This window comes from Diaphorina citri, unplaced genomic scaffold (assembly GCF_000475195.1).
Source record: "Diaphorina citri unplaced genomic scaffold, Diaci psyllid genome assembly version 1.1 scaffold65, whole genome shotgun sequence".
In the NCBI taxonomy this organism is placed as follows: domain Eukaryota; kingdom Metazoa; phylum Arthropoda; class Insecta; order Hemiptera; family Psyllidae; genus Diaphorina; species Diaphorina citri.
Window position 1 is genome coordinate 74,617 of NW_007377502.1, and position 13,770 is coordinate 88,386.

The 13,770-nt window shown below is 38.5% G+C and overlaps 2 protein-coding genes across 2 annotated transcripts in view; both read left to right on the forward strand.

The window, feature by feature from the left end:
• The first annotated feature begins 742 nt into the window (after positions 1–742).
• Positions 743–13,770, forward strand: part of LOC103519470 (SET domain-containing protein SmydA-8) — a 14,105-nt gene continuing 1,077 nt past the window's right edge. The window contains exons 1-6 of the mRNA XM_026831032.1: positions 743–818; positions 2,199–2,471; positions 3,046–3,245; positions 7,419–7,691; positions 8,300–8,522; positions 8,914–9,162. Of these exons, the coding sequence (XP_026686833.1) occupies positions 743–818; positions 2,199–2,471; positions 3,046–3,245; positions 7,419–7,691; positions 8,300–8,522; positions 8,914–9,162 (1,294 nt within the window). The remainder of the gene's footprint in view (positions 819–2,198; positions 2,472–3,045; positions 3,246–7,418; positions 7,692–8,299; positions 8,523–8,913; positions 9,163–13,770) is intronic.
• Positions 9,561–13,770, forward strand: part of LOC103519418 (zinc finger and BTB domain-containing protein 14-like) — a 24,163-nt gene continuing 19,953 nt past the window's right edge. The window contains exon 1 of the mRNA XM_008484506.3: positions 9,561–9,956. The gene's annotated coding sequence lies outside the window, so the exon portion shown is untranslated. The remainder of the gene's footprint in view (positions 9,957–13,770) is intronic.

The following is a 13,770-nucleotide window of genomic DNA, read 5'->3' on the forward strand; positions in this document are numbered from 1 at the left end:
AGAGCTCGAAGGGTTAGGTGGTAGAGGACGCCTCCGGTGTTAATCGCGCTTAGTTACCTTTTACTCAAGAGTCTATTATTGCAAATATAAAAAACTTTCCAAGAGTTGAGAATTCAATATACGTTCCTCGGCAAGAGATCTTTTCAAAAATCAAGCTCGCTATTAAATGCTATTTCATGCCTTATGGTGAAGTCGAAGGTATTTGCATGTAGGTACTTTGGAGACTGACTTATGAATACTTTAACTCGTTGAGGTATTTGTAATATCCTCCGTTCTTCGGCAAGAGATCTTTTCAAAAATCAAGCTCGCTATTAAATGCTATTTCATGCCTTATGGTGAAGTCGAAGGTATTTGCATGTAGGTAGAACGTACGAGTTTATCGTCGCGTTGGTGCTCAAGTCGCTCACTTGGTACCTTGGTAAACACCGAGAGCTCGAGTTCAATTCCAGCATGGAATTTTGTACTTATTTACCTATTTGACTGAATCACATAATGAAAGAGCTCGAAGGGTTAGGTGGTAGAGGACGCCTCCGGTGTTAATCGCGCTTAGTTACCTTTTACTCAAGAGTCTATTAGTGCAAAGTTATTTTACAATGACAAACTTACTTAGTATTAGTACTTGCCTCCTAAGAAGAGTAGGTGGGTGGTTGATGAGCTTTCTTTTTCAGCCAACGCGATTATTTCGTTGGAGGACTTCCAGTATCTCACGTCCAACTATGACTGGGTTCTGCCGTTCCGGATAATGATCAACATCAAGTATAACGCGGAGAAGAGAGAGCTATGGCAGAAGTTCCAACAGTTGGAGGCTCATATGGAGGGTTTTGACGTTGCCCTTTAGTTTATTCCTAGACCCTGAAGTAGATTTGATTTGATCCCCTGAATGCAATTGGTTTCCAAACTAAAAGTTTTCTTTTCCCTTTGTGCCCCTTTTCCATGAGTTCTGAGGGGACGTAAGGACAAACCCCTCCTCTTTTGAAAATAAATATTACCTACCTACCTAGATGTTTATGATCGTAATATTTATTATTAATTGATGATGGCAATAGGTAGGTATTAACAGAAAGAAATTAGAACAATTTTGCTGAAAATCATTAAACAGTCCGAACACCAATTCCCATTGATCAAATGATCAATCCATTTCCTTGTTTTATCATTCTTGGCTTTAACAAGCAATATAGGTAGGTAATAGGTATTTTTGTAGCTGTTATAATTATTATGTAGATAGAGGTACTTCCATATGTATAAGGTCTCGGATTTTGTTTACATTACCGTCGGAGCCCCGTGGCTGACATTGATTCAACCGGTGGTCTGCGGTCTGCCAGTTGGAAAGCAATAATCATTGGGAGTGTATAATCATCGGGGGGAATATAGAAATGGAAATAATAGTAATCGTCCGCTTGCACGCTATTCCAATAATTGTAAAATTATAGACCTCTTACCTCACCTTAACAACTTTACATTGCCCGGGGCCCGGCAACAATGAGGTTTTTATAATATTGTAATTATAAATACCCGAGTCAATTATAATGGAGTGTAAAGACCTGACGCAGCCAGATCGGTACAACATGTACGAACTGGGTGCCAGATTGAGTAGAACTTGTGAATACGAGATGAAACTTTGAAGTGTAGTTGGAAAAAGGGGTTTGAGGGCCAAATGTTCATAAAGTAATTAAAAGAAAATAATAGCTTCAAATGTAATCAAGAATCGTACCTAGGTAAATGGAAAACTTCAGTAGATATGTATATTTTAGTAGGTGTTTACTTTGAAATGAAATCAAGACCTCTGTAATATTATGTAGGTAGTTGTAATTAGTAGTAGGTGCGAGTAGTATTGTTTTTCTTTTGTATCGTCCTATTGAAAATGACCATCTATTTTCAGTGCCCTATATCACCAAAGTATGGAAAAGTATTTACAATTCCATATTTCGATCTAATTCGTTCAAATTTAAAATTCTGCTTTTCCATCGGCTATTACACTTGTAAGATACTTTTCCATACTTTGGTGATATGAGGCACAGGTATACGTAAGTGCAAGTAGCTAAATTTATGTGAAATGAAGAGACCACCTACCCTTGTATGTATTTAACACACATTCTTTCAAAATCATAACTGTCTTCCCCATCACTCCAAATACAGGACTTCACAACCTGAGCCAAGACTTCAGCGCCCCCCACGCATTGTGTACTAATCGCACCCTCTCTTTGCCTTTTCCTCTTCCTCAAGTTCGCTTGAGAGGAACTACTCCCATTCCAGATATTTAGCCGCGGCTCGTGACATCAAACCTGGCGAGGTTATTTTCAAGGAGGCCCCCCTCATTATTGGGCCGCGTCTGGAGAGCGCGCCGGTATGCTTGTCATGCTTCCATGTCATCGCTACGCCACATACATGCTCCAATTGTCACCTGGCTGAGTTATGCTCCCCGGCGTGCGAGACCAATCCGAATCATGCCGGCAAGGAGTGTGAGCTACTGGGTAAGGCTCTCTCAGTGAACGAGCACAGTCGAATCTCTGGAGAAAATTCATCTCAAGGAAAATAGGTTAAATAGGGAAATCAAGTGTGCCCGTAGGCGCGCGAACGTCAAGAGTTCGAAGCGCCGCCCGGCCTACATTATTATTAACACGAAATAATGAATAACAATCAGATACTGGGTAAGGCTCTCTCAGTGAACGAGCACAGTCGAATCTCTGGAGAAAATTCATCTCAAGGAAAATAGGTTAAATAGGGAAATCAAGTGTGCTCGTAGGCGCGCGAACGTCAAGAGTTCAAAGCGTTGGTGCTCAAGTCGCTCACTCGGTACCTTGGTAAACACCGAGATCTCGAGTTCGATTCCAGCATGGAATTTTATACTTATTTACCTATTTGACTGAATCACATAATGAAAGAGCTCGAAGGGTTAGGTGGTAGAGGGCGCCTGCGGTATTAATCGCGCTCAGTTACCTTTTACTCAAGAGTCTATTATTGCAAAGTTATTTTACAATGACAAACCTACTTAATACTTGCCTCCTAAGAAGACTAGGTGGGTAGTTGATAAGCTTTCTTTTTCAGCCAACGCGATCATTTCGTTGGAGGACTTCCAGTATCTCACGTCCAACTATGACTGGGTTCTACCGTTCCGGATAATGATCAACATCAAGTATAATGCGGAGAAGAGAGAGCTATGGCAGAAGTTCCAACAGTTGGAGGCTCATATGGAGGAACGCCGGAACACTTGGATCTGGGAAAGCCACAAGAATAGCGTCATCCAGGTAAATTGTAAATTTTATTTATTGTAAATACAAACCAAATTGGTATCTTACATTGTCAATACAGAGTTAGAGACAGAAAGAAGGTAAACACAACTAGAAAATATATACATAGATAAGAACTAAGAACTTAAAAACTAATTACCTATTAGGTAGGGATAGGGACATTGTTTTCTGAAAGCTGTCAAAGATAGATATGCGAAATTCGTTTGGTTTATTTTTGGAATAGGAGGAATTGTTAATTGTTTTATGCATACTCAAATGCTTGTCACAAATATCGTTCCCCAATCGTTACACCTAGAATACCCAGATAAATTTTATGACCTGACTTGGACTCGAACCACCAACCTCCAGATCCGAAATCCAACGCGTTAACCATCACTGCACCATTGAGGTTTGTTTCTTTTCTTTTTTTCTTTTTTTTTTTTTTTTTTTTTTTTTTTTTTAACTTTTTTCACTCATGTAAAACGCCCTCAACCATCCACAACCACACATGTAGAGCACGTGGAAACTCTCCCAAACTAATGAGGATATGTAACTCAAAGAATCATGAATACGAGTCGTGTCATATTCTAATTCTAAATACATGACACCGAGGGATGGTCGAAATTTGCGTCACACATTCCGATCTTTAGAAAAGAAATAAGAGACCCCTGTCTTAGCGTTTCGATAACAAAATCGTCATAATGAATTTCCAGATGAATCAGGTCAAAGATTTACTCATCAAGCTTGTCAGGGTGTTAAGCAGAAAATTCGTGTAAAACGCCCTCAACCATCCACAACCACACATGTAGAGCACGTGGAAACTCTCCCAAACTAATGAGAATAGGTAACTCAAAGAATCATGAATACGAGTCGTGTCATATTCTAATTCTAAATACATGACACCGAGGAACGGTCGAAATTTGCGTCACACATTCCGGTCTTTAGAAAAGAAATAAGAGACCCCTGTCTTAGCGTTTTGATAACAAAATCGTCATAATGAATTTCCAGATGAATCAGGTCAAAGATTTACTCATCAAGCTTGTCAGGGTGTTAAGCAGAAAATTCGACAAAAATGCAAAAAATACTATACATACTTTGAAGGAAAACATCTGACTGATCATTGGAGGTAGTTACTGTGGAATACTTTTTCTTCGTGATATATTGAGGTGTGAGAAGCATCTCCACCATATTTAGTGGATGTGCCAAATCCACTTTCCCTAATACCTATACGCCAAACCACCTCTAATAGTTACTGTGGAATACTTTTTCTTCGTGTTATATTGAGGTGTGAGAAGCATCTCCACCATATTTAGTGGATGTGCCAAATCCACTTTCCCTAATACCTATACGCCAAACCACCTCTATCTTGTCACTCAATGGGGATTGATCCAAAACCTGCCTATGTACCAGCAGGTAAGTTATTTGACTGCTAAGAACCGAGCTTATACCTACCAATCTAAGATATAGATTAAGTAATAAACATGGGGTTCAACTTCCGAATACCCAAATTACTTCAATTTTACTCTTGATTGATTTGAATTTTGATTTCACCCCTTGACCTGTGTAACTAGGCGATTCATGATTTAACTACTTGAAATTCAGAAATTCGGGCTTCACTGTCTGTTCGACAACTTCTCCCGACAAAAGACGAGTCCCGAAATTCCCTTCCTCAGGTGGACAAAATCCTAACCGCGTCCCTGCCGTTATAACGAATGGAATATCGAATTGAAAATAAATCTATTTATAGAACTTATACCTTTGTCCTCACTAAAATTATATTCAGCAGATTTTAATGAAATTTTATACACGATGAGTTGTTGGGAATGGTGACCCAATTAGGTATGTGCCCATATGTGTTGCGTTAGCCCAAAATATCCGTGTTTTCTGATGGTTTTTGTCGAGCTTTGTATCAATGTTTGAGACACTTCCGATAGTGATTTAGTGATTGTCTAGCTAGCTGCATAGCAAAATAGCACTTGCCTATGCAGAATTCAACTTTACTTTGAAGTAATGTGAAGGATTTTTCAATACTTCTTGATTCCTTGGTCTGTTTTCATAGTCAGTTTTAGTTATTCATGTATTTGTCGAAAGAGACTTGTTATGAAAATTGCCATAAGGCTGACGCAGCCAGATCGGTACAACATGTAAGAACTGAGTGCCAGATAGAGTAGAACAGTAGAACTTGTGAATACGAGATGAAACTTTGAAGTATAGTTGGTAGTTGAAAAAAGGGGTTTGAGGGCCAAATGTTCATAAAGTAATTAAAAGAATAATAATAGCTTCAAATGTAATCAAGAATCGTACCTAGGTAAATGGAAAACTTCAGTAGATATGTATATTTTAGTAGGTGTTTACTTTGAAATGAAATCAAGACCTCTGTAATATTATGTAGGTAGTTGTAATTAGTATAGTAGGTGAGTAGTATTGTTTTTCTTTTGCATCGTCCTATTGAAAATGACCATCTATTTTCAGGTATACGTAAGTGCAAGTAGCTAAATTTATGTGAAATGAAGAGACCACCTACCCTTGTATGTATTTAACACACATTCTTTCAAAATCATAACTGTCTTCCCCATCACTCCAAATACAGGACTTCACAACCTGAGCCAAGACTTCAGCGCCCCCCACGCATTGTGTACTAATCGCACCCTCTCTTTGCCTTTTCCTCTTCCTCAAGTTCGCTTGAGAGGAACTACTCCCATTCCAGATATTTAGCCGCGGCTCGTGACATCAAACCTGGCGAGGTTATTTTCAAGGAGGCCCCCCTCATTATTGGGCCGCGTCTGGAGAGCGCGCCGGTATGCTTGTCATGCTTCCATGTCATCGCTACGCCACATACATGCTCCAATTGTCACCTGGCTGAGTTATGCTCCCCGGCGTGCGAGACCAATCCGAACCATGCCGGCAAGGAGTGTGAGCTACTGGGTAAGGCTCTCTCAGTGAACGAGCACAGTCGAATCTCTGGAGAAAATTCATCTCAAGGAAAATAGGTTAAATAGGGAAATCAAGTGTGCCCGTAGGCGCGCGAACGTCAAGAGTTCGAAGCGCCACCCGGCCTGCATTATTATTAACAAGAAATAATGAATAACAATCAGATGCATAGAGACTGAGATTAGTTCAATCGGGTCTTGAGAACGTACGAGTTTATCGTCGCGTTGGTGCTCAAGTCGCTCACTTGGTAGCTTGGTAAACACCGAGAGCTCGAGTTCAATTCCAGCATGGAATTTTATATTTATTTACCTATTTGACTGAATCACACAATGAAAGAGCTCGAAGGGTTAGGTGGTAGAGGACGCCTCCGGTGTTAATCGCGCTTAGTTACCTTTTACTCAAGAGTCTATTAGTGCAAAGTTATTTTACAATGACAAACTTACTTAGTATTAGTACTTGCCTCCTAAGAAGAGTAGGTGGGTGGTTGATGAGCTTTCTTTTTCAGCCAACGCGATTATTTCGTTGGAGGACTTCCAGTATCTCACGTCCAACTATGACTGGGTTCTGCCGTTCCGGATAATGATCAACATCAAGTATAACGCGGAGAAGAGAGAGCTATGGCAGAAGTTCCAACAGTTGGAGGCTCATATGGAGGAACGCCGGAACACTTGGATCTGGGAAAGCCACAGGAATAGCGTCATCCAGGTAGGGATAGGGACATTGTTTTCTGAAAGCTGTCAAAGATAGATATGCGAAATTCGTTATTGTTTATTTTTGTATGTAGGTACCAGGTAAGTTATTTGACTGCTAAGAACCGAGCTTATACCTACCAATCTAAGATATAGATTGAGTAATAAACATGGGGTTCAACTTCCGAATACCCAAATTACTTCAATTTTACTCTTGATTGATTTGAATTTCGATTTCACCCCTTGACCTGTGTAACTAGGCAATTCATGATTTAAATACTTGAAATTCAGAAATTCGGGCTTCACTGTCTGTTCGACAAGTTCTTCCGACAAAAGACGAGTCCCGAAATTTCCTTCCTCAGGTGGACAAAATCCTAACCGCGTCCCTGCCGTTATAACGAATGGAATATCGAATTGAAAATAAATCTATTTATAGAACTGTATAGAATTAATTTCATATTAATTCATATAGGTATCAACTTACCAAGGTAAAAAGCTAAGATATTAGATCCGAAATTTACCTCTTCATACTTTAATTCTATGTTTGATCTCCTATTCGATTTGTCCACAGGGTTTACAAAATGTCGGCCTCATCAGTAAGGACGAAGAAGAAGAGGAGCTCGCCCAGAAGGTTTGCGGAATTCTGGATGTGAACAGCTTTGAAATCCGCAGCCCGGATCAAGAGCTACTGAGGGGCATTTATCTTGAGGCTTCCATGATGTCACATGACTGTATTGGTAACACTCATCTGGCGGTGGATAAGGACTATGTGATGACGGTGCGAGCCAGTTTGCCCATTGCCAAGGGCGAGAAGATCCTGTTCAACTACACCGGACCTTTGCAGGTACTGAACGCCTTTTGTGGAAAAGGCTCAGCTTACTGGTAAATTTGGCGTCTCCACTATTTTCTTCTTGAAAAGACAAGCACTCGTGTAGACAGGTTAAAGACACCTAGAATTGTGAATCTCTCAACGGTGTCAACAGTCAGATGAATTGGCTCTTAGGTCAGTTTTAACCTCCAGATCTACAGTTTCATGTTGACACGCACTTTAGGCTTATATTTGTCAGTCCCGTTCTTTCGATTCCCATGATATTATCCCAGCTATTCTCACAAAAATGGGTCTCCTCAATCGATGGTTCATACCGCCAATGAAATAATGACCATCAACAAGATTATGAAATGCCTAATGTTCTTTTCCCCCAGGGCACAGAATGTCGTCGGGACATACTCCGGAAGGGCAAATACTTCGAATGCAAGTGTGTCCGCTGTTATTTACAGTTTCATATTGACACGCTCTTTAGGCTTATATTTGTCAGTCCCGTTCTTTCCATTCCCATGATATTATCCCAGCTATTCTCACAAAAATGGGTCTTCTCAATCGATGGTTCATACCGCCAATAAAATAATGACCATCAATAAGATAATGAAATGCCTAATGTTCTTTTCCCCCAGGGGACAGAATGTCGTCGGGACATACTCCGGAAGGGCAAATACTTCGAATGCAAGTGTGTCCGCTGTGATGACCCCACTGAGTTGGGCACCTATATGAGTGCCATCCGATGCCCGAAGTGTAGGAAGGGGTACATTATCAATGATAAGGACCAGTGGGCGTGTCAGGACTGCAAGAAGAAGTTCAGCACCAAGATGATACAGACCGTGTTGGATGTGGGACAAGGTAAGGAATACCTAAGTTTAGAGAGAACCTTTAGGTTTGGTTAGTGAGATTGGGTACCTTCGGCGCTGTATGGGCTTTATTGAAATATTTGATTTTTGTTTTTTGTGCTTCACCTTCCTTCTTCAGGTATGAAGTCCTCCGACCTAACCACTACACCACAGAGGTTGGTCTTCTATCTTATGTACCTATTATGTCACGTGTTGTAAGCTCCGACTGACTCATTTCCGATTGAATATGTTTCTATTGAAATAAACAATGCCGTCCTCATCCCCAAACGCAGGTTACGTGGAGGATGCTAACAAGTTTGAGCAGCACGCCCTAGAGCTTCTTCTCAACCGCATGTCCAATATTCTATTGAAATAAACAATTCCGTCCTCATCCCCAAACGCAGGTTACGTGGAGGATGCTAACAAGTTTGAGCAGCACGCCCTAGAGCTTCTTCTCAACCGCATGTCCACCACATTCCACACCAATCACTTCCTCATGCTCGACCTCAAACAGAGACTGCTCAGCATTTATCGGGACATGATCCTGCTTGGCTCAAACATGAGCTCAAGGATTCTCCAGAGAGACATTGAGCTGTGCCATGAGGTCCTGCCTGTCATTGAGACCGTTGAGCCTGGCCTGTCCCGACTGAGAGGTAAGTTGATTTCAGTTTTAGTAAATACAGGCTATCTACTATTAGTAGATACAGGCTATAGAGAGAGGCCACAAAAACTGTGAATCTACTAACTTGTTACATAATGTAACGAATGAGCAATATCAACTGTTACACGAGGCAGTAGGACAACCAGTGGCGTCAAAACGGGGGCTTGGCGATTCCGTCTATGTATGTAGATTGTTGAGGATTTGATACAGCGCAGCAGCGTTCCCATTTTGTCAATTTTTCTAACGAGGCGGCCATTTCTGAAAACGACCTTTTGTCTGTTGCGGTCATCGTTCATTACAAGGGCTTGAACAACCTCAGTAGAGTTTCAATTAATTTCGGATCTTGAGATTTGCTGTTCGAGTCCAAAATAATACCTATAGGTATGTACCTAATCATGAAAATTTTGTATATTGCTCGGGGAAATACATTTTTGAATAGTTTGCCTTCACATAAAATAGCCCCGATACCTACTACAATATTCACTTCAATTCAACTTACTGTAACACCATCGCCAGAGCCCCTCCTTCGTTCAAAGGTCCCCAAAGGCCTCGCCCGGGCCCCAGCACTGATTTTTTTTCACAGAGCGCGGGGGTTCAAAACGAGAATGAGAAAATCCCATTTCAGAGTTCATTGAAGACCCGAGGAACCTATAGTAAACAACTTTGAACACACTTTATATCAGTATTCAGTTTTGTTTACGTATCAGACGTGTTCGTTTCACAAGTGAAATTTGTTCTAAGCGTATTTTCTATGAACAATCAAAGTGTTTAATTTGGATTATTAACGTAAGTAATTTTCAATATTTTATTATTTTAATTAATCAATTTCTTTTATATATTATTATTTGAAGACCCCACGGGAAAAAAGATGGGAGTATAAAAAGAATGGGTATCTTAGAATTCTCTAAGGCAACACATATATTTTTTTCGGCAAAAAAGAAAAAATCATGCACTTAAGGGTTAAGCACTCGGATCTCAAAATGAAATGTAGGGGTGGGGGAATATTTTTAATATAAGCCCCCAAGATTTTCTAAATAGGTAATAGTGCATTAGTGATTCGCGCTAAAATGAGGAAATATGGAGTTATTTTTACCTAAAAGTAGGTAGACAATAAATTATAATTACCAGAACCAGAACCTTATAGAGATAGCTCTAAAATTGGATATATCCAATCTTACGTAAGTATCTATAGGTAGGTACATGATGATGGGGTGTTACTTGTTAACCTGGTTTCTAACAGCCCTATTTTTCCCAGAACTTTCAAATATAAGTGTGTTTACCGAAACCTACATGACCAACTTTGTATAAAATTGTTTCTCATTTTGACTGTCTTCTGTTGCTAATTTTGTTCCTTGTTGCAAGACACGTCATTTACCTTCAGTCTCGAGTGGAAAAATGCTCATTTTAAGCTTTTTTTAATTTGACAGACGAAACAGTAAAATTTAAGCTTGATTTTAACTTTTTTTTAACAGAAACATCCCCCCCCTATTCGCATTCTGAAAACTCCATAATTACATTAAAATAAAAACGGGCGGAAGAATCTTCCCCCTTGGATTTTTGAAAACTTAGGGGGGACGAAAAGGGACGGAGAGTGAAGCTCCGAACTCCAAATCATAGGGGGAAGTTTACCCAGTTACCTTTGAGATATTTTCTGCCTAGAGGGCTCCGGGATATTTTACCATCACTGACTATACAAGAGGGGGAAAAAGATTAATACAAGGGACAAACTCACTTTGTGATACCGCCCCGGCCTAAGAAGTAAGAAAAGCGGCCCTGTCTTCTCTCCGCTTATAAAGCTAAAGTGACCAAAAGTGTATTAAGTAGAAAGAAAGACATGCCATATTACACAAAACAATACCTATTCCGATAATATTAGAAAAAATAATCTTTACAAAATTCTCAAAAAATGTGTAAAAAATTTACAATAATAGTGTCTTTTATTTTATTAATTACATATATACACAATAAAACATGGCGCAGTCGTGAACACCTCTTGTGGAAAATTGTAGTACAAGCTCCTAAAATAATATAATTACCTAATTAATAAAAGTTGACAAAAAATATTAAAAATGATCATAAAAGAAAATCGTCTTTTATTTTATTAATTACATATATACACAATAAAACATATAAGTATACCTTAATTAGGTCCATTTAGCTGACGTATGTATAAGTATACCTTAATTAAGTCCATTTAGCTGACGTAAGTATAAGTATACCTTAATTAAGTCCATTTAGCTGACGTAAGTATAAGTATACCTTAATTAAGTCCATTTAGCTGACGTAAGTGTTTGGGTTGTGTATAACAAACGGGCCCTTTTGTGTTTCATATTACAATCGGGCCTATTTGAGGAAGTACCTTTTTGAGGAAGTACCTAAATTATGCGTTATGATGAGCGGGACTTTTTGGGTGACGCTTTTGTTGTTTTTCAATAAAATAATATAATTACCTAATTAATAAAAGTTGACAAAAAATATTAAAAATGATCATAAAAGAAAATCGTCTTTTATTTTATTAATTACATATATACACAATAAAACATGGCGCAGTCGTGAACACCTCTTGTGGAAAATTGTAGTACAAGCTCCTGTTGTGGAAAACCTGTTGTGAAAAAACCTGAAACCTATTGTGGAAACAATGGCTTCATATAACAAGCCAAACACTCTGAACATCACAGAAGGTAATGTGGTAGAAAATTTTAAGAAGTTTAAGCAGGAAGTTGAGATATATTTTACAGCTACTGAGACATATGAGAAACCTGAAAAGGTACAGACAGCAAGGTTGCTAAACCTGATGGGCGAAGAAGCCTTACGCAGATAAATTAACTCTTTTTATTACCTCGTAGAAAATGTAGAGGTGGGTACATAAGTTATTAATTTCAAAGTAAGTTAGTATTAGGTAGGTTTACACTCTATGTACGTACGTAGGTAAAGCACTTTTTTCGTGTTAGGAAATACTGCTCTAATAAATACGTCATGATAAATTTTGCTTTGAAAAGTTGGTAGTTTTGGTTAGCAGATAAATTAACTCTTTTTATTACCTCGTAGAAAATGTAGAGGAGGGTACATAAGTTAATTAATTTCAAAGTAGGTAAGTTAGTATTAGGTAGGTTTACACTCTATGTACGTTACATAGGTAAAGCACTTTTTTCGTGTTAGGAAATACTGCTCTAATAAATACGTCATGATAAATTTTGCTTTGAAAAGTTGGTAGTAATGGTATCTCCACTATTAATGTAGGTATTGTAGAAAGATGTTGAATGAAAGATGGTAGTTTTGTCATCTCCACCAAATTTTATGATTTTTAAGGATTCTTTTACAACTAGGTAGGTACATGTATTGTGATCGATGATCCTTTTAGGTTTTCATTGAATGTCAATCTGTGGATCATGTATGTAATTATTAGCCTGAAGGTGAATTTTTCAATCAACAGATTATTGGCATCCCTGAAAACAGCTGACGTAAGTATAAGTATACCTTAATTAAGTCCATTTAGCTGACGTAAGTATAAGTATACCTTAATTAAGTCCATTTAGCTGACGTAAGTATAAGTGTACCTTAATTAAGTCCATTTAGCTGACGTAAGTATAAGTATACCTTAATTAGGTCCATTTAGCTGACGTAAGTATAAGTATACCTTAATTAAGTCCATTTAGCTGACGTAAGTATAAGTGTACCTTAATTAAGTCCATTTATTAGGTAGGTTTACACTCTATGTACGTACGTAGGTTGTTTGGGTTGTGTATAACAAACGGGCCCTTTTGTGTTTCATATTACAATCGGGCCTATTTGAGGAAGTACCTTTTTGAGGAAGTACCCAGTCCATTTAGCTGACGTAAGTATAAGTATACCTTAATTAAGTCCATTTAGCTGACGTAAGTGTTTGGGTTGTGTATAACAAACGGGCCCTTTTGTGTTTCATATTACAATCGGGCCTATTTGAGGAAGTACCTTTTTGAGGAAGTACCTAAATTATGCGTTATGATGAGCGGGACTTTTTGGGTGACGCTTTTGTTGTTTTTCAATTAAAAATAATTACCTAATTAATAAAGTTGACAAAGAATATTAAAAAAATGATCATAAAAGAAAATTGTCTTTTATTTTATTAATTACATATATACACAATAAAACAAATAGTACAAAAATATTAAGGAAGATGTAATGCACATCAAAGAAACGGATTTTATGTTGCAATATGAAATTAAATTGGAAATAATATGAAACCAATACATTTAAATTTGATGTGCATTCCACCTAAGTTATAATTAAAAGTAAATAAAATTTTGAAAGAGGTGAAAAACTGACAAACCTAACCCATTTTTGTGCAGTTAAAAATTCAACTGCGCCAAGTAATGAGGAACGCTGTCATTTCTCGTCTTTGGATAAACAAAAGAAATTCACCTTTTCATTGACTAGAATAAAATTATTACTTAAAATCTGTACCAAGTCCTTTATGGTAGTTTGTGCGTTAACGAGACCTAGGGAGTCTAGGGACTATCCCTGAGAGAATTTTCCACTCGTCGCGCGTCTTGTAGCAAAAGAAATGGTCCCCTCTCCCAGGATGAACCCTTTTGGGGGGGGGGGGGAACACACAATAGAT